Below are 23,443 nucleotides of genomic sequence, written 5' to 3'. Positions count from 1 at the left end.
TTTATTTATTTATTAGATTTGTATGCCGCCCCTCTCCGTAGGCTCGGGGCGGCTAACAACAATAATAAAAACAGCATATAACAAATCTAATATTTAAAATAACTAAAAAAAACCTTATTAAAAACCAAACAAGCACACACACAAACATACCATGTATAAATTGTATAGGCCTAGGGGGAAAGGATATCTCAGTTCCCCCATGCCTGACAACAGAGGTGGGTTTTAAGGAGCTTATGAAAGGCGAGGAGGGTGGGGGCAATTCTGATCTCTGGGAGGAGGTGGTTCCAGAGGGCCGGGGCCGCCACAGAGAAGGCTTTTCCCTTGGGTCCCACCAATCGACATTGTTTTGTTGACGGGACCCGGAGAAGGCCAAGTCTGTGGGACTAACTGGTCGCTGGGATTCGTGCGGCAGAAGGCAGTCCCAGAGATATTTCTGGTCCGATGCCACTATGCGTTCATACAGCCTGGATTTGAATTAAGAGAGACATTTATACACAGTGCAGTTAAATGTCATTTCCAGTAGAGAATGGAGGGGACTCAGTTTCTTCTATGGGCTGAAACTCCTCAGAATTGGCTGCAGCCAACTGATGCCAAATGTCAATGATCGGAATCTTTACTCATACACTCCTGGCTTGGAAGAACATTCCCTCACCTTGGAAAGTTGCTCTTGGTTGCATGTGGGCCTTCCTGGAGGCGTCTGTAATATGGTAAATGATTTAGCTTTACTAGATAAATGGTCAAAGCAATGGAAACTGCAGTTTAATGTTTTCAAATGTAAAATAATGCACTTGGGGAAAAGGAATCCTCAATCTGAGTATTGTATTGGCAGTTCTGTGTTAACAAATACTTCAGAAGAGAAGGATTTAGGGGTAGTGATTTCTCACAGTCTCAAAATGGGTGAACAGTGCAGTCAGGCGGTAGGGAAAGCAAGTAGGATGCTTGGCTGCATAGCTACAGGTTTAACAAGCAGGAAGAGGGAGATTGTGATCCCCTTATATAGAATGCTGGTGAGACCACATTTGGAATACAGTGATCCCCCGGGTATCGCGATCCCGATCATTGCGAACGGGCTAAATCGCGATTTTTCAACCCGGAAGTCAAAACACCATCTGCGCATGCGTGCCCTTTTTTCTATGGCCACGCATGCGTAGATGGCGCCAGGCAGATCAGCTGCTGGGCGGCTTCCCTGGGTCTTCCCCCTCTTGCTGGCGGGAGGGCGAGAAGCCCCCCCCAGCACCTGCTCGCCCGCCGCTCGCCGCTCGCCCGCCCTTCGCCCGGCCACCCGCCCTTCGCTCGCTGCTCGCCCGTCCACCCGGGTTCGGGCCGGTGCTGGCAAGCCCCCCATGCTGGCGGCGACGTTTTAAAACAGCCGCGCGGCTTCCCAACTGAGTCCCGAAGCCAAACGTCTTCCGCGTTTGGCTTCGGGACTCAGTTCGGAAGCCGCGCGGCTGTTTTAAAACATCGCCGCCGGCATGGGGGGCTTGCCAGAACCCCCCGGACCCACAACCCGGGTTTGGGGGGCTGCTAGGAAGCCCCCCATGCCGGCGGCGACGTTTTAAAACATCCGCGTGGCTTCCCAACTGAGTCCCGAAGCCAAACGTCAAAGGCGAACTTCTGGAAGTTCGCTTCAGGACTCAGCTGGGAAGCGGCGTGAGCGAACGGCGTGGGCAGGCAAAGGGCGGGCGCGTGGGCAGGCAGGCGGCGGACAAGCGGCGGGCGGACAAGGCAAGCGGCAGGCACGGCAGCAGCGAGGAGTTTGCGTGGGCGGCGGGGAAACCCCAATCTTCGGCTCCTCGCTGCTGCGGCGGAAGTAAAAACACCATCTGCGAGGGGTCCTGGAACGGAACCCTCGCAGTGATCGGGGATCACTGTACTGTGTTCAGTTCTGGAGACCTCACCTACAAAAAGATATTGACAAAATTGAACGGGTCCAAAGACGGGCTACAAGAATAGTGGACGGTCTTAAGCATAAAACGTATCAGGAAAGACTTAATGAACTCAATCTTTATAGTCTGGAGGACAGAAGGAAAAGGGGGACATGATCGAAACATTTAAATATGTTAAAGGGTTAAATAAGGTTCAGGAGGGAAGTGTTTTTAATAGGAAAGTGAACACAAGAACAAGGGGACACAATCTGAAGTTAGTTGGGGGAAAGATCAAAGGCAACATGAGAAAATATTATTTTACTGAAAGAGTAGTAGATCCTTGGAACAAACTTCCAGCAGACGTGGTTGGTAAATCCACAGTAACTGAATTTAAACATGCCTGGGATAAACATATATCCATCCTAAGATAAAATACAGAAAATAGTATAAGGTCAGACTAGATGGACCATGAGGTCTTTTTCTGCCGTCAGACTTCTATGTTTCTATGTAAAAGAGGAGGGGGACACGGAAGAGGCGAGGCTGCTTGGAGGACACCTTTCTCTTCAGCCTCTGATGCCATGTCCTCTTCCCTGTCAGTCTTGGGTGCCAGGAACACAGGATGCCTGCACACCTCCACTGTCTGAGTCCTCTGGGTCCATTACGAATTGCATAGTCTGTGACAGAGCCAGGAGTGTGCGCATGCATGGGGAGACCCTCAAGTGAGTGTCAAAATGCAGCGAAGGTGTGCTTGGAGGGTGGGCGGTTGCTCACTTAAGGAAGGTCTTTGGACACGGCTTCTCTCCTGCCCTAAAGAGTCAGCCATTGCCTTGCCGTCTCCCATCCCGCCCCCTTCCCGCAGCTCCAGCCCAGGGCAGGAAGTGGAGGCCAGTCCGGTGACCCTCCTCCCTCTCCTGAACCTTATTGCTGATTACTCTAAAGTGTGCAATAGGATTGATATTCCTGGAGGCGTCTGTAATATGGTAAATGATTTAGCTTTACTAGATAAATTGGTCAAAGCAATGGAAACTGCAGTTTAATGTTTCCAAATGTAAAATAATGCACTTGGGGAAAAGGAATCCTCAATCTGAGTATTGTATTGGCAGTTCTGTGTTAGCAAAAACTTCAGAAGAGAAGATTTAGGAGCAGTGATTTCTGAGTCTCAAAATGGGTGAACAGTGCGGTCACGGTTAAATAAGGTCCAGGAGGGAAGTGTTTTTAATAGGAAAGTGAACACAAGAACAAGGGGACACAATCTGAAGTTAGTTGGGGGAAAGATCAAAAGCAACATGAGAAAATATTATTTTACTGAAAGAGTAGTAGATCCTTGGAACAAACTTCCAGTAGACGTGGTTGGTAAATCCACAGTAACTGAATTTAAACATGCCTGGGATAAACATATATCCATCCTAAGATAAAATACAGAAAATAGTATAAGGGCAGACTAGATGGATCATGAGGTCTTTTTCTGCCCTCAGTCTTCTATGTTTCTATTTAACCCTTTGACATATTTAAATGTTTCGATCATGTCCCCCCTTTCCCTTCTGTCCTCCAGACTATACAGATTGAGTTCATTAAGTCTTTCCTGATACGTTTTATGCTTAAGACCTTCCACCATTCTTGTAGCCCGTCTTTGGACCCGTTCAATTTTGTCAATATCTTTTTCTAGGTGAGGTCTCCAGAACTGAACACAGTATTCCAAATGTGGTCTCACCAGCGCTCTATATAGTGCGATCACAATCTCCCTCTTCCTGCTTGTTATACCTCTAGCTATGCAGCCAAGGATCCTACTTACATTTCCTACCACCTGACCCCACTGCTCACACATTTTGAGCCTTCATGCCACATTTTCCCGGAAGACAGCCTTCATTTCCTGCCGTTTCGGGCTGGACCCCACACCCTCCCACATATTTTGTACCCCTTTGGGGGGGCAAATAAACCCCCACTGAGATCCAATGTTCCCTCCAGATTGTTGGGATGAATGCTGGACCAGTTGAGTGTCTGCCTGCCTTTTTCCACTCTGAGAAGATGGAGGAGGCCCATCAGGAAGCACCTCCCCTTCCCAACATTTTCCTCCACCCCGCTATCCGGACTCCCCACTAAGCATGGATCCCATTGGGACTGACAGTTCCCCATCTCTCCTCTAGGGGGCATTTTCTGCTAGCCTCTTGTGACAGTTTTCCCGCCCCCTCCTCCGAGAAGCATGGCTCCACCCTCTAGTAGCTCCTGGGAACCATGGGCCCTGGACTCCACGATGGCTTCCCCCTCCCCCCAGCCTATTTCCTGATCCAGGGAAGGTGCGAGAGTCACTTTGATAAAACCCCGGAATGTTTTCTTTTGGGCATTCTTAGACAAAATGTACCTAAAATTCAAATACATTTAATTATCCATTTAACTACTGCAGCTAGACTAACTTTCGCACAGTGGTGGAAAAATGAAGATATACCCCCAGAAGATGCAATAATAAAGAAAATTAAATACTGTGCAGAGATGACCAAGTTAACTATGGCAGTTAGAAACGAAACCGAGTCTTCATTTAATACAGTGATCCCCCGGTTATTGCGTCCCCGACCATTGTGAACAGGGTAATTCGCGATTTTTCAACCCGGAAGTCAAAACACCATCTGCGCATGCGTGCCCTTTTTTTCTATGGGCACGCATGCGTAGATGGCGCCCGGCAGATCAGCTGCTGGGCGGCTTCCCTGGGTCTTCCCCCTCTTGCTGGCGGGAGGGCGAGCAGCGGGCATCAGCAAGGATGCCCGCCGCCCACGCAAACTCCTCGCTGCCGCCCGCCCTTCGCCCGCCCACGCCGTTCATTCTCGCCACTTTCGAGCTGAGTCCTGAAGCGAATTCACTGCAGGACTCAGCTCGAAAGCGGCGAGACCGAGCGCGGACAAGCCGTTCGCTGGCGCTCGGTCTCGCCGCTTTCGAGCTGAGTTCTGAAGCGAATTCGCTGCAGGACTCAACTCGAAAGCGGCGAGACCGAGCGCGGACAAGCCGTTCGCTGGCGCTCGGTCTCGCCGCTTTCGAGCTGAGTTCTGAAGCGAATTCGCTGCAGGACTCAACTCGAAAGCGGCGAGACCGAACGCGGACAAGCCGTTCGCTGGCGCTCGGTCTCGCCGCTTTCGAGCTGAGTCCTGAAGCGAATTCGCTACCGAGCGCCAGCAAACGGCTTGTCCGCCGCCTGCCTGCCCGCTAGCGAGGAGCCGAAGATTGGGGGCGGCGCGGCTGTTTTAAAACGTCGCCGCCGGCATGGGGGGGCTTGCCAGCACCCCCGGACCCCCAACCTGGGTTTGGGGGGCTGCTAGGAAGCCCCCCATGCCGGCGGCGATGTTTTAAAACAGCCGCGCCGCCCCCAATCTTCGGCTCCTCGCTAGCGCTGCGGGAGTAAAAACACCATCTGCACATGCGCAGATGGTGTTTTTACTTCCGCAGCGCTACTTCGCGAAAACCCGCTCGTTGCGGGGGGTCCTGGACGGAACCCTCGCAACGAGCAGGGGATCACTGTAATTGCTGGGATCCCTTCTATTGTTGATTTAAAAAAAGAGAACAATTTGCTTAGTAAATGAAATGAATTGTATATATTTGAACAGATACAAATGTGGTATAAAACCTTTCCTTTTTTTCCAATAGTCGTAAGAGATATTAGATATTAAAATATGGAATATACCTTTAAAATCTCTATACTGTGATTTATTCAACGTTTGCTTTTACCTATTCATACTACAAATTTTGATGTAAGGTAATGAGCTGCTGAATTTAAAACTAGTTCATATTCTTACCACAGCTCCACCGCACACTCGCACACTCTTTTCTTCCTTTCTTTCTTCTTTTCTTCTCCTTTGTTTCTTTCTCACCTTCTCTCTTTCCTTTTTTTGTAAGTTTATATGTTTACTGATTGTTGTATTTTTATATTTTGGCATATCGTTTAAACACACGTATTAGGTCTCAATTGTCAATTGTTATTATTGTCTTTTATGTATTTATTGTATACTTGTAAATAAAAACTTTTATAAAATAAAATTAAAAAAAGAGTCACTTTGGCTGCATAGTATGGCATAATCTGACTGCCATCTTGTCCATTTTGAGCCACCCAGTCCATCTCCCAAAAAAGGCCCTCTTGATTATTTTTAACAATATTTTTAACAATATGCACAGAAAGTTGATACAAATATTGTGAACATATGAAAAAGACAAAGAAAAAAGGAGAAAAATTCTTTCCAATAATATAATAGGAAAAATAAGTTTTCCTCTTCATCCTCAGCCAGCAGATTCAACAAAGCTTTTATCATTAAATAAACCACCAAATTCATTCCACCCTTTGCCCCATTTTCTCATCTCTAAGTTTTCAGTTCTCCTCATTGATCAACAGTCTAGTAAAAATTAAGAGAAAGAACAGGTTCCTTGACTTACGACTGAAGAAACCTATGACCAGAAATCCATTCCAGGTTGTGCTCATAAGTCAAGGATTTCCTGTACTCTACAAAACATTATATCTGCTCTCCACATACTCATAACTCTTTTCTGTAAATACTCAGATAAGTTTATAATGTGGCTTTGGGAGCAAAATTATTCTCACACCTGCTCTGTCGGGCTCTCTGGTAGAATTCTCCCAAAAATTCACAGGTACAAATTTCAGACACACGCACGTTTGAAAATTCAAAACAATGTTCTTTATAATGAAAATTCACTTAAACTAAGCCCTCTTTTGGTATAGCAAAGAGCACTCGTCTCCAAACAAACTGGTAATTTATACAAGTCCCTTATCAGTCCTGTGATACTTAGCTTGCAGCTGTGAGGCAATTCACAGTCCTTCTTTCACAAAGTGAAACACACTTTGCTCTGGTGCTCGGGGGAAAAATCAGCACACAAAAAGTCAAAGTCAGTAAAGCAGTCACAAAACACAAAGATCAGATAATCCTCCACAATGGCCAAACCCACAGGCTCACTAATTACCACAGCCCCACCCAACCACAGGTGGCCTCATTTTCTTTGATAATAATCTCTCAGTTGTTGTTGCCTATGCATCACTCTCCGCATGCGTGGCTGTATCATTAACTCTTGTTCTGAATCCAAGGAGGAGAGAGATAATTGATCTCCTTCTGAGCTGTCTGCCACTCTCCTCCTCCCTGTCACTCATGTCTTCTTGGTCAGAGGAGCCTTCATCATCAGATTCCACCGGGGGGGGGGCAAAACAGGCCTGCAGCATGTGGATGTCTCCCTCACATCCACAGTCCTTGGGGCAGGAGCTGGGCCAGAGCTAACCACAACAACTCCTAACATTTACACCCTTTTGCCTCATTGTGTACTCTCTGAGGTTCTTTTGCTTCAGTAGGAAAAACATTTTACTCCCACAAAATAATTGTAGAATTTCCATTCTGTCATTGTGTGAAGTTCCCGGTAAACATTAAAATGTGTTGAAAAAAAGTGCTGCCAACGTTGTTCACAGCTGAAGAGATTTGTCTCTGCAATGGACTTTCTGGTGCTTTTTTAGGTGTGATTTACTAGGAAAAGCTTTTTCACACTCTGTGCACTTGTGAGGCCGCTCTCCTGTATGACTTCTGATGTGCGTGCGAAGTGCTGAAGGTTGGGCGAAACATTTCCCACACTCCAGACATTTATAGGGTTTTTCTCCAGTGTGGATTCGCTGATGCTTCAAAAGATGATCTTTCCGTGAAAAACATTTCTCACACTCTGAGCATTTGTGAGGTTTCTCTCCTGTATGGATTCGGCTGTGACTTCTAAGGGAACCTGAATGAGCAAATGTTCTCCCACAGTCAAAACATTTGTAGTTTTTTTCTCCTGTGTGAATTTTTACATGACTTCTAAGGTCTGGTATGGTACGATAAAACCTTCCACAGTCGATGCATTGATGTGGCTTCTCCCCTGTGTGTATTTTGTGATGGTTCCACAGGCCTCTATTGTCTATAAAGTATTTCCCACATTCTACGCATCTGTATGGCTTCTCTCCTGTATGGACCCTTTGATGGCTTCTAAGGTTTTGTTTTTGGGAAAAGCATTTCCCACACTCCTCACATTTGTAGGGTTTCTCCCCCGTGTGGATTCTCTGATGAATCTGAACTTGGGCTGGCGACATAAAACTTTTGCCACACTCCCCACATTTATGGGGTAGATCCCCTTTGTGCCACTTCTGATGTCTCCGAAGATCACGAGAACGCAGAAATTGTTTCTCACATTCTGGGCATTCATAGGGTCTCTCTCCACTATGACGTCTCTGATGTACCACCAGGGCTGATTTCTGGGTAAAACATCTTCCGCATTCGAGGCACTTTTCGTTTTTCTCTCCCGTGTGTATTTTCTCATGTATCCGCAGACCTGAACTCTCAGTGAAGCATTTTCCACACTCAAAGCACTTGTAAGACTTTATTCCTGCGTGAATCTTCTCGTGGCGCCAAAGGTTTGATTTGTGAGAAAAGCTCTTCCCACATTCCCAACACTTGTAAGGTTTCTCCCCTGTGTGGATTCTCTCATGGTTTTTAAGACTTCTTATTTGAAGAAAAGATTTCCCACATTCCAAACATTGATAAGGTTTCTCTCCAGTGTGGATTTTCTGATGTCTACGAAGGTATGACATTCGACCAAAGGGTAAATCACATTCCTCACATTTATAGGGTTTTAACCTGGGGGGGCTTCTGAGATCTTTGGCCTCTTTTCCAGAAAAGGATTTCTCAATCTCCAAACCTTGACCGGATCCACTTCTCACATGGACCTTTCTGTGGGTCAAAAGGAGGGACCTGCGAGCAAAGGATTTCCCACACTCTGAGCATTCATGGGTTCTTTGGTGGTTTTTCAGGGTGCTGCTTGTGTCTGACGGGAAATTCCAGATTTTCCCAGGCTCCATGGTTTGTAGCAGTTGCTGCCTTAGGCTGAATTTCTACTATCTGTGGCAGTTGTCTTACAAGTAAATGTTTGGTCACAATCTTTTATCCTCTGTTGGAAGGAGAAAAAAGTAGAAACAGTTATTTCCTTTTCAGAAATGTAGTGTGTCACAAAATCCCCAATAAAGATCCACAATAAGTCAATTAAATTTAAACAGAGGTTTAAGCTTTAAAACCCCAGGGGTGGTATACCAAGGGAGTTCTATAAGAATACACAGGAATTAATAGAACCAATACTTATAGAGTCTATAAAGAGGTGTTGGTGGAAGCAAAGATGTGTCTGTCGTGGAGAGGAGCATATATTACAGTAATTAATTAAAAAGGGGGGTATGGATGAACGTCAAATTCAAAGTTAAACGCCCTATCTCACTTTTAAATGTGGATTGTAAAATTTTCATGACTATCATTAGTGGAAAAATGAAGATAATCTTAAAGGAGATAATATACCCCGGTCAAAACTGTTTTCTCCCAATGAGACAAATCAGAGACAATACAAGAACAGTATTAAATATATTAGAATATTATGAAGGGAATCCAGAAAAATAAGTCACACTTGTTTTTCTGGATGCGCAAAAAGATTTCCACAACTTAAATTGGTATTATATGATTAGATAGATCAAAGAAATGAAATTTGGAAAGAGATTTGAACAAATGATAGAGACTGTATACAAAAAGCAAGCATAATAATAAACTGACACATCACAAGACACCTGAAATATCAAAAGCATTGTTATTTTTTTAATTTTTAAAAAATGTTTATTTACACAAACATTAAGCAAACATTAATAACATTGGGCACTTTGTGCATCCTGTTTGATCATTCCATTATGTGATATATTTACATAACAATAAATACCCTTATTGTTCAATATAAATTCTTTTTTTTAATCTTACATATGCATCCATTGTCTCTATAATGCACTTGGGGGGAAGGAATCCTCAATCTGAGTATTGCATTGGCAGTTCTGTGTTAGCAAAAACTTCAGAAGGATTTAGGGGTAGTGATTTCTGACAGTCTCAAAATGGGTGAGCAGTGTGGTCGGGCGGTAGGAAAAGCAAGTAGGATGTTTGGCTGCATAGCTAGAGGTAAAACAAGCAGGAAGAGGGAGATTGTGATCCCCTTATATAGAGCGCTGGTGAGACCACATTTGGCGTACCGTGTTCAGTTCTGGAGACCACACCTACAAAAAGATATTGATAAAATTGAACGGGTCCAAAGACGGGCTATAAGAATGGTGGAAAGTCTTAAGTATAAAACGTATCAGGAAAGACTTAATGAACTCAATCTGTATAGTCTGGAGGACAGAAGGAAAAGGGGGGACATGATCGAAACATTTAAATATGTCAAAGAGTTAAATAAGGTTCAGGAGGGAAGTGTTTTTAATAGGAAAGTGAACACAAGAACAAGGGGACACAATCTGAAGTTAGTTGGGGGAAAGATCAAAGGCAACATGAGAAAATATTATTTTACTGAAAGAGTAGTAGATCCTTGGAACAAACTTCCAGCAGACGTGGTTGGTAAATCCACAATAACCGAATTTAAACATGCCTGGGATAAACATATATCCATTGTAAGATAAAATACAGGAAATAGTATAAGGGCAGACTAGATGGACCATGAGGTCTTTTTCTGCCGTCAGTCTTCTATGTTTCTATTCATTTATATCTGAACCTTTCCCCCCCCCCCCCCAGTTCTTATTCTCAACTTTTTTTACTGTTCTTCCTTTCTATCCACTGATAAAATTTATCCCATATTGCGTAGTATTCCCTCTCTCCCTTACCCTGACTTCAGTGTTTCCACTTTGCGCTCCAGTACAGGTCTTCTGTCTTGCATTTTATAACTTTGGGACTTGTGCCAAGTACAGTACGAATTGTCAATTATCTCTTGGACTTCAGCCAGATGTTAAGACAGAGAAATAACAGCTGTGGTTTTGAATAGAATAACTTTTGACTATCTTGTGCTTTGTACCTTTTCTAATAAGTTATTGAGATTTTGCTTCACTGACTAAAACAAACTGTGTTCGGATGTTTGTGTGTTGCATAATTATTTGGGGCTCGGTGCTGGGGCAAAAAACTCTTATCCTCCGATGGGTGTCAGTTTCGATAGTTCCTCTGCCCATGAGAAGAATGTCCCTGTCCGAACGCTGGAAATGGGGCTGCCTCCAGTGTGTCCATGTGTCTACAAAGGGACCTCCGTCTCCCTTTGATTTACGGGCACTTCTTGCCTTGTATGTTGTGCCAAGGTGGGAAAACAGAGGTGGAAACCCCAAGTAGCAAGAGCTCCATTACTCAAGCAAATCAGGGCTTCTTTGGGATGGTGATTTGCCAGTGTTAGAACCTGGGTTATTGTTTCCAGCTATTGTCCTGATCGGAATGGCAGGAAACATCATTCTGTAAACGTTTCCTTTAATCGGGTTTTGTTGACCATGGATTAATTGGTTGGATTTATACAATTTGCCAACTGGGCTTTGAGCTAATCGGGAACTTTTCAAGATGTTTACAAAGAAGCACTTATTTTTTAAAGTGCTTGGACATTTGCCAAGAAATCTCCGAGAAACCTGGGTGATGAGGCCAGGCAGAGGCCAAAAGAGAGATGTCCTTTTCAGGTGGTTTTGGAGTTGTTGGGATTTTGTTTTTTTGGTCAGATTTCTATGTCACCTTTTTCCGCAGACTTAGGGCGGCATACAACAAAGGAATAAAATACAATACACCGCTACCACTGAGAAATGCGGCCTTGATCCCCAGATCGGAGGCCTTTGCGACCTAGCTCCATTTTCCAAGCCGCATGTTCCATACAGTTTCCAAGCAACGTGTCCCAAAGCATCTCCCCAGGGTGTGCCTGGGAATCACAAGGCATCTCCTGCTCACTTCAGACAACCCCACATTCCTTACCTGGGACTTTGTCTGCTTAATGATACGTTAAATCGCTTAACAACTACAATCAGGAGTACAGCGCTGCAGTCATTGAGCCAAGCTCTCACGTGACATCTTAGTTGATGACCACTTTGCTCAACGACCAAGACTCCAATTGTGGTCAAAAGTCCAGGACAAAGTACAGGAATTACCAAAAACTAAGTGACCTTCTACCGCTGCACCATAGAGAGTAATTTAACTTATTGCCAACTGAACAGTGGCAGATAAGACAGCACCCCAGAAGGTAAACATCACTGCCCATGGTTGTCCTCTACACTGTTTGGAAAAGCTTTATAGCTTCCGCTGCCTTAAGGAAGTTCAAAAGATCATTCTTAAAGATCCATCCCATCCTGGGCACCCTTTTTTTTAACTATTACCAACTGGCAGATGGTAGAGGTGAATTTAAAAGAAAGGAAAAATAGGCTGAAAAACAGCTTCTATCCCAGAACAGTAACTAGATTGAATTCTACTGTACAGCGCAATGTTAATGCAATATCAGGAGTTTTCCATTCAATTGCATAGAATGCGAAGGATGTGTGCTTGAGTTCTATTTTTATAGTTATAATGTACATTGAAGATGGCATTTAAATTTGTTGTACGGGATGTAATGACAATAAAGTAAAGGAAACTAAGGCATCACATAAGCAAAAGAGAAGGAAAAAGAGTTCAGGCTAATGTAAACAACCCATTTCTGATTTACTATTATTTAGTAATATATTTTCTGCTTAATATAAAACTTATTAGAACTAAAATCACTGATGGAAAGGTTAAGAGGGAGAGAAAGGAAAAAAGATAGATGTGGGGTGCAGTGTTCCCTCTACGTTTTTTGGGGGGTGGGAGGAAAAGTATAGTGTCTGAGCGGCAGTCCCTTTGGGACTGGGCGGCACAGAAATAATAAATGAATGAATGAACAAACAAACAAATAAAAAACCCACCCTGTTTTGCCTCAGAGAATTTCAAAATAAAATACTGTACTGTGTGTCTATAACAGTGAGCTCATAATAGAGCAACTCTATCAATATCAAAATGCCACTTAAATAGTTGAGCTAGTTTCAAACTAGATTTTGATTTTCTTTCTCTCTTCCTTACTCCCATTCTTTTTCTTTCTCTTTTCCTTCCTCTCTTTTTTCTATCTGTTTCTCTCTCTTCCTCTCTCTCTCCTTCCCTCTCACGCTTTCCCTCTCGGCTTCTGGGCAGGTTTGGAAAACTCTGAGTTGATGATGATTTTTAAGTGAGCGATTGCTCACTGCTGAGCTTAGAGGGAACTATGGTGGGGTGGAGAGAGGAAGGAAGAAGGGAAGGAAGGTAGATGGGAGAGATGGAGAGAGTGGGAGAGGAATGAGAAAGGGAAACATGAACACAGACTGATAATCTATTAATAAGATAGAGGTGCTGATATGAAAATAAAAGAGATCAGCATAGAACTATGCTATGGATACGTTTTCAAGGAGTATACATTGATAAATGTATGGATATGGAGCTAAAAATAAAATAATAATTCAACCCATTTCTGATTCTTATCCACTTTTCTTGCTTCTTCTCATTTTTCCATGTATGAGCTCCATCCCACCATGAGCTCTCGATCCCAGCTTCCTCGTCATACTTTGTGTATATTTTATAAAATAAAGTAAAAAGGGGCCATAACATCACTAAATTATTTGACAAAGTGACTAAAATTCTGTGGACATAGTATATGTGGATTTCAGTAAGGTATGTGACAAAGTAGACCACAACCTAGATCTTGGCAAGATAAACAAATTGTGGGATAGCATCACCACCTGATGGATTTGTAACTGGCTGCCCAACCACACTCCCCCAGCACCTTGGGAGCAAACCCCATATTTTTCTGCATTGCTCATTTATTAAATAAAGATTTTAAAAATGGATGTTTGTTCTGCCAACCAAGATTTAACCAAGATTCGTTTACTCACCTACAAAGTTACAATGAAAAGGTCTCTGGCTCAAGGTCAGGTATGACCCTCACTGCTGACCAATTTGGTTTCTCCTTAATTAATTAGCTTTTTGTGCAGGAAGCTGCTTCTCCATCCAGGCCACAATTTCAAAATTCTCTGGAACGGAGCCTGGCCAAACGTTGTTGGATGCCAATCCAGGAACATCTCTTTCTCCTCTGTAAAGTTCACAGCCACATCCACACTGCTCTCCTGCAAAGAGAAATAGAAAAGGTTCAGATGCAGATAGTGACATTGAACATGATCTGTAAATGATGTGGAAGAGGAGGAGAAAATAGGTTTCTTGGATGAGGACACAAAATAATGAAGATTGAATCGTAATTCAAAACTATCTTAATAAGACAAAATGGAAGAAACAAGCAGGATAAAGTCCAACAGGGACCAAAGCATAGTTTTATGAAGGAAAACTCAGTGGAAGATGAGAGAGATCAGATGGGGCAGAGCGTGGGTGAAAAAAGCGGCTCTTTCCTGCTCTTTTTGGAGATTGCAAGGCCACAAATATTCCAGTTAGGTTTTTCATAAATTTATTTACAATTATTCAAGTGAGCCTTCTGGCCATCAGCTTCTTCCAGAAGCTCCTCCCAAGACCACCCTCAAAACTTCCTTTGTGGATTTTTAAAAAATCCACGGGGGGGGGGGCTCCCACATCTCAGCCTCTTCCTGGACAAAACAAGGAAAATACCAAGTTTAGAAATTCCACCCATCTTTTAAAAGCAGAAGCAAAGTAAATATTAGCATTAAAAGAAAAGGTTTCATTGTTGGCCTTTTAGATGCAACTTAAAATAAAAGGAACTCTTGGGTGTTAAGAAAAAATGAAAATCCAGTTAAAACTTTCTTTTCCCCCCAAAACTCTCCCCTCCCCATTGCAAGGAGGTCAGTCTCTGTTACGAATCTGCACAAACGTTTTAAAGCTCCGTTTACTCCACTTTTTCCAAATGAACGTGAGGGGTCTGGATGCTCGGAGATCTCCTGCTCTGACGGACCACAGAGAGACCTACTGGGAGAAACTTCCCCCAAAACCTCCTTCCCGGATCCACCCGAAGCCCCCCCCCCCGGGATCCTTGTGAGCTAGGAGTCCCCTTTGCCTCCCCTGGAGGGAACCACTCCTTGCAGACAACGCCAGAGCTCTTGATCTCCCCGAGGAAAACGGGGCAATCCGCAGGTCCCTTACTCATGACGGGGAGAAGATCTCCTGGCAGGAACGGTGGCCTCACCTGCCCCGAGCGGGACCCACAAGTCTTCCCAGAGGGTTCCAGCATAGATCGACCAAGAAAGAAACCGGATTCACAAAGGGAATCGGAAATCCAGAGAGTGGGAGGGGAGAGGCGAAGGCGGGGCTTCCGGTCTCTCTTGGGCCCTGCCCGCCCCCCGCAGCCCCGCCCCTTTAATCTCCGCCCCTTTAATCTCCGCCCCCCAGCCAGGAACACGTGCTCCGAAACTTCCTGTTCCTTCTGATGGGCTTGGATGTGGAGGGTTCAGCTAGCTGCCCATCGGAAGAAGAACGCCGCCCTCTGCAGATTGCAAGCGGGATTTCTTCATCCGAGTGACCCCAAGACAGGAAAGGGGAGTGTTTGGAGGAGGAGCCTAGATCGCGTTCTTGTTCCCATGGAGACAACACGACACAAGAGGGAAACCAGGCAGCCAAGCCACTGCAGAATGGAAATTATCCCTCTTATGCTGAGAGAGTGACTGGCCCACCAAGGTCTCCCACTTGCCTTTCATGGCCAAGGCAGGACTGGAACCCAGTCCTTCCTTTCCTTTCCTTTCCTTTCTTTATTGTATACACAAAAACATTACATAACGCACCAACGTACATTGTTAGGAATCATAGTTCCTATTTTGGTTATAGCACAAGATCGTTCCACCTAATTTTTATAAACTTATATTTAAATATTTTTGATATATTTATTAATCTTACTGTACCTATTTCTTCTACAAGTATCAACTACTTTTTATCCTATTTCATATTCTCTTTTCTGGATTTCTTTAATATATATTATCTCTTCTATTTGTATATACATTTATTTATACATAAATACTTTCCATTTTGTTACGATGTTATATATTTGCTCATTTTGTAATATTGAGTCTATTTTTTGACCATACATAAAACCTGTTCCAAGGTACATAATATTGATTCTTCCTTATTTTGCAATTATATGACTATATTTCTTTTACATAATTTGCAATCATAATTCCTAGTTTAGAAGAAAGACTTCTGGTTTCCTTTCGATTTATCATTTTTCCAATAGCACCCTTTGCTCTTTTTTAAATTTGGACTTCTTATAATAATATTACTTCTATAATGCGTTTTCTTACTTTTGTAAAAGATTTTTTTCTCCTGTTTTGGTACATTAATTCTATTGATATTAACAGAAATCAGTTTGATTTCTTCTCCCACTTCTATGCAAGATGTTATGGCTCAGTTTAGTGTTGTTTTTGTTGTTATACTTGTATTTGTCATTTTTAAACTTTGCACAATTTTATCCCATACAGCACTCATATATCAAATTTTTATTAGTTCAAATATTTCCTTGCCTTTTAATGTTACTTCTGAGCCCATTTAATTTTTAACTGTCACTCTAGTTTATTTTAATTACTCTCAACTTATCTTGCAGATTCTCTAACAACTGTCATTATTCTGATTTGCGCAAGGTCACATACCTGCCATTCATGGCAAACGCAGGACTGGAACCCAGAGCCTCAGGCTTTCTAATGCTGAGTCTTAACCATTAGACTTTACTGAATGCTGATTGGGAATGGTTATCTTTTAAGATGAATGGACTTCAGGTCCCAGAATTCATGATGGCTGGAGAATTCTGGGAGTGGAAATTCAGAGATTGTGAAGGTTGAGAAAAACGGATATGGATTTATGTAAACATGAAACTGCATCCATGTCGACTTACATGCATGCCTGAGGAGTGTGTTTATGAAAATCTTCCTCTGTTGAAAGAGGATAAATATTAAGAATGCATACCCACAATGAAGACCAGAACTTGTTTGAGGCGAGTGTGGTTGTTGGGGCCTTTGGTAACTTGCAACAAGCAGCTGAAGGGGAGACAAACCATTATGAAATTAATAGTTAACTCAGATCTTAAGCTTTACCTTCCAGGACCCAGGAAGTATGAATTTTCTGTAACAGCCCCTGACCTGGGAAAGACCCTTTCGGGGGGGATTGCTGCAGCCCCCCTTTCTGGAAAGCTTTAGGGGGCTATTTCCCTCCCCAACATCTGGGACAGAGTAAGGCTGGGACTAGAGAATTAGTTTGGTTGTTTATGGGTGTGTCTCAGGTACCTGATTATCTTGGTTTTCTTGATTTTAGCTATAGTGTTGTGAGTCCCTTTTCAGAATTGTGTTTTACAAGACAGGTGCTCACAGCATCAAATTTATTGTCTTGATACAATGATCCCGGGGTGGCGCAGCAGGTAGAGTGCTGTACTGCAGGCCACTGAAGCTGACTTGTAATCTGAAGGTCAGCGGTTCAAATCTCATCACCGGCTCAAGGTTGACTCAGCCTTCCATACTTCCAAGGTGGGTAAAATGAGGACCCGGATTGTGGAGGCAATAGCCTAGCTCTGTTTAAAAAGTGCTATTGCTAACATGTTGTATGCCGCCCTGAGTCTAAGGAGAAAGGCGGCATAAAAAATCGAATAAATAAATAAATCCCCTTTTGAAAGTGAGTCAAAGTTTTATCATGGTTTTATTACAAGTAGTCCTCATTACAAGTAGATAAACATGCCATAAACCAACAAGACAAATATGGAAACTTGTGAGATAGGTGGTTTCTACATTTGATAATAAATAAATATAAATAACTGCAAGTGGTCCTCGACTTTCCACCTTAAGCAAGTTTCTGCACATTGTTGATCTGGGTCATGCAATACCTTGGGGCCCATCGTTGTTCTGGTCCAACTAAGACAAATCCACAAATCTTTTCCCAAGGCTTTGATCTTCAAAGATGAGAAGTTTTATTTAATAACTCCGACAGGCCAGGGAGCTTCTTTCTCACTTTTATTCACTTATTCACTTATTCGCTCGCTCGCTCGCTCGCTCGCTCGCTTGCTTGCTTGCTTGCTTGTTGGATTCCACAATTATGAGCTGCTTTTGTGTTTTTAAAAAGATTTTGAATAAAACCTTTTTTGATGTTACAAGGGTTTCTAGGGGCCTTCTCTGAAGGGACTCACAAATGCAGGACAATTGTCTCATTTCAAGAAACAGCTTTTCCACACACCAAGCTCTGATGGGGTTTGTCTTCCTGGCGACTCGATTGAAGAGATGGACATCATCCAGAAAGAAAAGGGAACTGTAAGTTTTGTGCTGGTGGATGAGGAGACTGAGAATTGATTGCAAATTTTGTTTGAACTGCTTGCTTTTGGTTTATTGGAATACACACAGAGAAGCTGGGGGAAGCGGCTAACTGGACATTGGAAATGTTTAATTGGCATTGAATGGAAGTAAAACCCATTTTGAAAGAGCACTGTTGGATTACAAGGTGATAACAAAAGGACTCTTAAAAATTGAAAGTTTCAACTTCAACCTTATTTAACCTTTTTGGGATTTAAAAGTGTAGTACTTGGGGGGAAGAAGTATCAAGAAATTTGAGGAGTGTATGGTGCTGCCACCTACTGGTGGAGAGTTTATTTGTGGAAAGTCTTTGAGCTGGAATTTCATGTTTACCCAGATGTGACCTTCGTGAAACTATTTGGTTTGTTTGTTTGATTTCTAGACTGCCCTTCTCCTGAGACTCAGGGCAGCTTTTTCATCTGGACTAAGTAAACATGTTGTTGTCTTCTCTACAAAAAAAAAAAAGGACTGACTTTGATAAAAGGAATATTTGAAAGTGGCTCTGTAGAAACATAGAAGAAACATAGAAACATAGAAGTCTGACGGCAGAAAAAGACCCCATGGTCCATCTAGTCTGCCCTTATACTATTTTCTGTATTTTATCTTAGGATGGATATATGTTTATCCCAGGCATGTTTAAATTCAGTTACTGTGGATTTATCTACCACGTCTGCTGGAAATTTGTTCCAAGGATCTACTACTCTTTCAGTAAAATAATATTTTCTCATATTGCTTTTGATCTTTCCCCCAACTAACCTCAGATTGTGTCCCCTTGTTCTTGTGTTCACTTTCCTATTAAAAACACTTCCTTCCTGGACCTTATTTAACCCTTTAATATATTTAAATGTTTCGATCATGTCCCCCCTTTTCCTTCTGTCCTCCAGACTATACAGATTGAGTTCATTAAGTCTTTCCTGATACGTTTTATACTTAAGACCTTCCACCATTCTTGTAGCCCGTCTTTGGACCCGTTCAATTTTGTCAATATCTTTTTGTAGGTGAGGTCTCCAGAACTGAACACAGTATTCCAAATGTGGTCTCACCAGCATTCTATATAGCGGGATCATAATCTCCCTCTTCCTGCTTGTTATACCTCTAGCTATGCAGCCAAGCATCCTACTTGCTTTCCCTACTGCCTGACTGCACTGTTCACCCATTTTGAGATTGTCAGAAATCACTACGCCTAAATCCTTTTCTTTTGAAGTATTTGCTAACACAGAACTGCCAATACAATAGTCAGATTGAGGATTCCTTTTCCCCAAGTGCATTATTTTACATTTGGAAACATTAAACTGCAGTTTCCATTGCTTTGACCATTTATCTAGTAAAGCTAAATCATTTACCATATTGCCGACGCCTCCAGGAATATCAACCCTATTGCACACTTTAGAGTCATCGGCAAATAGGCAAACCTTCCCCACCAGACCCTCCCCTATGTCACTCACAAACATATTAAAAAGAATAGGACCCAGAACAGACCCTTGTGGCACACCGCTTGTAACCTGACTCTGCTCAGAATACTCGCCATTCACAACAACCCTCTGGTGTCTATGCTTCAGCCAGCTGCAAATCCATTGAACTATCCAGGGATTAAGTCCAATCTTCACTAATTTATCTATCAGCTCTTTATGTGGAACCGTATCAAAGGCTTTGCTGAAGTCCAGGTAGGCAATATCCACGGCACCACCTTCATCCAACACCTTTGTGACATAGTCAAAGAAATCAATGAGATTAGTCTGACATGATTTGCCTTCAGTAAAGCCATGCTGATTTGGGTCCAATAATTTATTGTTTTTTAGGTGCTGATTTATCCTCTTTTTCAGTAGAGTCTCCATCATTTTAACGACAACTGATGTCAAGCTAACTGGCCTGTAGTTACCAGCTTCTTCTCTACTGCCCTTCTTGTGGATAGGCACAACACTTGCCATTCTCCAATCCTCAGGAACATCTCCTGTTAACAAGGATTGGTTAAACAAATCAGTCAGGGGGGTAGCAATGACAGATCTGAGTTCTTTAAGAACTCTGGGGTGGATGCCATCTGGACCCATTGCCTTATTTATCTTTAATCTTTCAAGTTCTTCTAAGACATCGGCTTCTAAGATCACTGGAGCTGAATCCGTACAGTTGGAGGCAATGCTATATCCCTCTATAGTATTATTTTGTAAGGTGTCTTTTGAGAAAACTGAACAGAAGTAGCTATTGAAATGGTCAGCGATCTCCTTATTCCCATTAATGCATGTATTTTTCCCGGTACTAAGCTTCGTGATGCCACTGTTTTTCTTCTTCTTATCACTAATATATCTGAAGAAAGTTTTATCCCCCTTCTTTAGAGATTTGGCAATTTCTTCCTCTTTTGAAGCTTTAGCAGCATATATTATCTGTTTCGCCTCCTTCTGTCTCATTTTATACACCTCCCTATCAGCTATACTTCCAGACTCTTTATACCTCCTATAGGCAGCCTTTTTTTCATTGACTATAGTCCTTACATCATTGCTAAACCATAGCGGTTTCTTCTTCCTTTTACCTTTAGTTATTTGTCTTACATACAGTCCAGTGGCTTTTAAGATGGCCTTTTTAAATACAGTCCACTGGGTGCTCGCTCCTGCCATTTTATCCCTCCCCTTTAATTCATTATCTAAATATTCCCCCATTGCATTAAAATTTGTTTTTCTGAAATCCAATACTTTGGTTGCATTATAGGATTGCTCACAATGAGTTTTTACATCAAACCACAAACATAGATGGTCACTGCAACCTAAATTTTCTCCCACCTTGACATCTGAAACCCAATTCCCATTCGAAAAAACTAAATCTAGAATATTCTCCCCTCTAGTTGGTGTCTTAACCAGCTGTGCCAGAGCTGCTTCTGTAAAGGCCTCTACTATATTCTTACTTTTGCATGTAAGGGCACTGGGGATATTCCAGTCAACATCAGGCATGTTGAAATCACCCATAACCACAATATCTCCCTTTACTGCCATTTGGGTAATTTCATCCACCATCTTGTTGTCATATTCCTCAGATTGCCCTGGAGGCCTATAGATCACCCCAATTCTAATGACAGAACCGTCTTTATTTTGCATGCAAATCCAGAGGGTCTCTAGATCTTGACATGTATTTTGAATTAGTGTTGTTTTTAGAGTTTCTTTAACATAAATGGCTACTCTACCTCCCCTTCTCTCTATTCTATCCTTCCTATACAGTGTATATCCTGGTATGGATATTTCCCATTCATTAGAATCCTTAAACCATGTCTCAGTTATGGCAACCAGGTCCAAATTATCTCTAGATATTATGGCCATTAATTCACAGAGCTTGTTGCTCAAGCTTCGAGCATTCGTGCACATTACACGAAGAACATTATTTTCATTATTAGTTTGCCCCTTATCATCAACAACTACATCTATTTTATTTGCAGCTCCCTTTTCATAAGCTTCCAAAAACTGCTTTATCCTCATTGGTCGGGGACAGAAATCACCCACATCAGTTACATCTCTGTCCCCTTTACCTAGTTTAAATGCCTGTCCAAAAAAGTTCTGAATTCCTCACCAAGTACCTGGGTACCTCTGTATGATGGATGCAAACCATCCCTCTTAAACAACTCCCTATTAGACCACCTACTGACATCATGACTTACATAGCCAAAACCTTCAGCTTTACACCACTGCTTTAACCACACATTAAACTCTATGATACACGTTGTTTTATCCTCTTGGCCACAAACCGGTAACACCTCTGAGAAAGTCACTGAATCTGCTATTTTACCCAGCTCCACACTTAGACATTGAAAATCTCTTTTTACTACATTGACATTTCTCTGGGACAAATCATTTGTGCCAAGATGCACCACCACATCAATGTTATTACCTTTACTCACTGTAGGTTTTTAAAAAAAGATTATTTGACAAACAGCTGGACAATAAAAGCCATTTTACATACAGAAAAGATGGAGGAAATAAGAGGCCTGTTTATTGAGCTGTAAAGACATTAAGGAATTCCACAAAGAGATAAGATCAACAACTGAAATTGGAATTGAAAATGGATTACAGGAAGATTGGGCTGGCAAGGAGGATAAAACTGAGGAACATGGAGCTGGAGTAGAAGACGTAGGAGAACAAGATGAACAAGAGGCACAGCAAGAGAAGACCTGGATATAGAAAAAAAAATAACTCTTGAGATTAAGAATGAACTGACTAAGAGACATACCATAGATTTTTTGGATGATGCATTGTTAAAATAGCGAGATAGAGCAAGAGATTAAACTGAGGGAGTGGTGCATATGGTCAGCCTCACTCTCTCTTCCCAGATTCCATCCTGCTCCAATAGCAGGACGAGAGTCGAGGCAGTTGGAAATGGGTTGGGCACAGTGGTTGACCAGGACATCTTTTGTATCTTGCTGTGCTCTTAGCGTACTACATTGCTTGCAGAGACCGCCGTCAGGACTACAGTGTTCCCTCGCTTTTTGCGGGGGATGCGTTCCGAGACCGCCCGCGAAAGTTGAATTTCCGCGAAGTAGAGATGCGGAAGTAAATACACTATTTTTGGCTATGAACAGTATCACAAACCTTCCCTTAACACTTTAAATCCCTAAATTGCAATTTTCCATTCCCTTAGCAACCATTCAGATTATTACTCACCATGTTTATTTATTAAAGTTTATTTTAAAAAATATTTATTAAAGGCCGACAAAAGTTTGGCGATGACATATGATATCATCGGGTGGGAAAAACCGTGGTACAGTAGTCCCTCGCTATACCGCGCTTCACCTACTGCGGCTTCACTTCATCGCGGGTTTCTGAGGAAGTCGATCGGCAGATTTAAACAGCCCGCCGAACTCGATCGGCAGGTTTTTTAAAAAAAAATAAATCTAAAATTGTAAATACTGTATTTAAATACTGTATCTAAAATAAATACTGTGGGAAGGGTTTATAAACACTTAAAGCAATGAAAACTTACCAAACAATTACAATATAAATACTTAAATAAGTACTATCAGTCGATAAATTCCCCATCGCGGATTTCACCTATCGCGGCCAGGTCTGGAACGTAACACCAGCGATGTATACAGAAAAAACCTGCAAAGTATTTTTTAATCAATATTTTTGAAAAACCGTGGTATAGACTTTCCGCGAAGTTCGAACCCGCGAAAATCAAGGGAACACTGTATTGTCCTATTCTAGTAGATTTCATCCACTCAGTCTGCTGTCTTCACATGCTTGGGAGAGACAAGTCCCTATCTCACCAAAGGATAATGACCCAATGGCTACTCTCAACCTGGGTTGGCCAGCAAGTCGAAGCTGTTGCCCAGGGTGTGGCTGCTTTGCATGTTACAGCTACTGGGAGCCACAGATGAGAGCCGAGTGATAGGTAGGCACCAAAGGGGAATGAGCTGCCCTAAAATGAGCTGCCATAAAAGGACTCGACATGCCCCTACACCAGAGATGGTACCCCTCTG

At 42.6% G+C, this 23,443-nt stretch overlaps 1 protein-coding gene across 2 annotated transcripts; it reads right to left on the bottom strand.

The window, feature by feature from the left end:
* Nucleotides 1–5,817: 5,817 nt before the first annotated feature.
* Nucleotides 5,818–14,913, bottom strand: LOC139159788 (zinc finger protein 658B-like). 2 transcript variants are annotated; one of them, XM_070737179.1, is made up of 3 exons: nucleotides 14,859–14,913; nucleotides 13,606–13,836; nucleotides 5,818–8,813 (listed from the first exon to the last, which is right to left on the bottom strand). In XM_070737179.1, the coding sequence occupies exon 3, from the start codon at nucleotides 8,722–8,724 to the stop codon at nucleotides 7,306–7,308; it is 1,419 nt and encodes a 472-aa protein (XP_070593280.1). In that variant the 5' UTR covers nucleotides 8,725–8,813; nucleotides 13,606–13,836; nucleotides 14,859–14,913; the 3' UTR covers nucleotides 5,818–7,305. The 2 variants fall into 2 exon arrangements, with proteins under 2 accessions (XP_070593280.1, XP_070593281.1); XM_070737180.1 differs by having other exon boundaries at nucleotides 14,816–14,889.
* Nucleotides 14,914–23,443: the final 8,530 nt, after the last annotated feature.

The sequence above is a fragment of the Erythrolamprus reginae genome, chromosome 2 (genome assembly GCF_031021105.1).
Source record: "Erythrolamprus reginae isolate rEryReg1 chromosome 2, rEryReg1.hap1, whole genome shotgun sequence".
Taxonomy (NCBI): Eukaryota; Metazoa; Chordata; class Lepidosauria; order Squamata; family Dipsadidae; genus Erythrolamprus; species Erythrolamprus reginae.
Note: the sequence above shows the minus strand (reverse complement) of the source record. Positions and strands in the feature narration are given on the sequence as shown.

What these genes read in the sequence shown, in the direction of transcription:
- LOC139159788 (XM_070737179.1), bottom strand. Translation starts at nt 8,724, where the DNA reads ATGGAGCCTGGGAAAATCTGGAATTTCCCGTCAGACACAAGCAGCACC.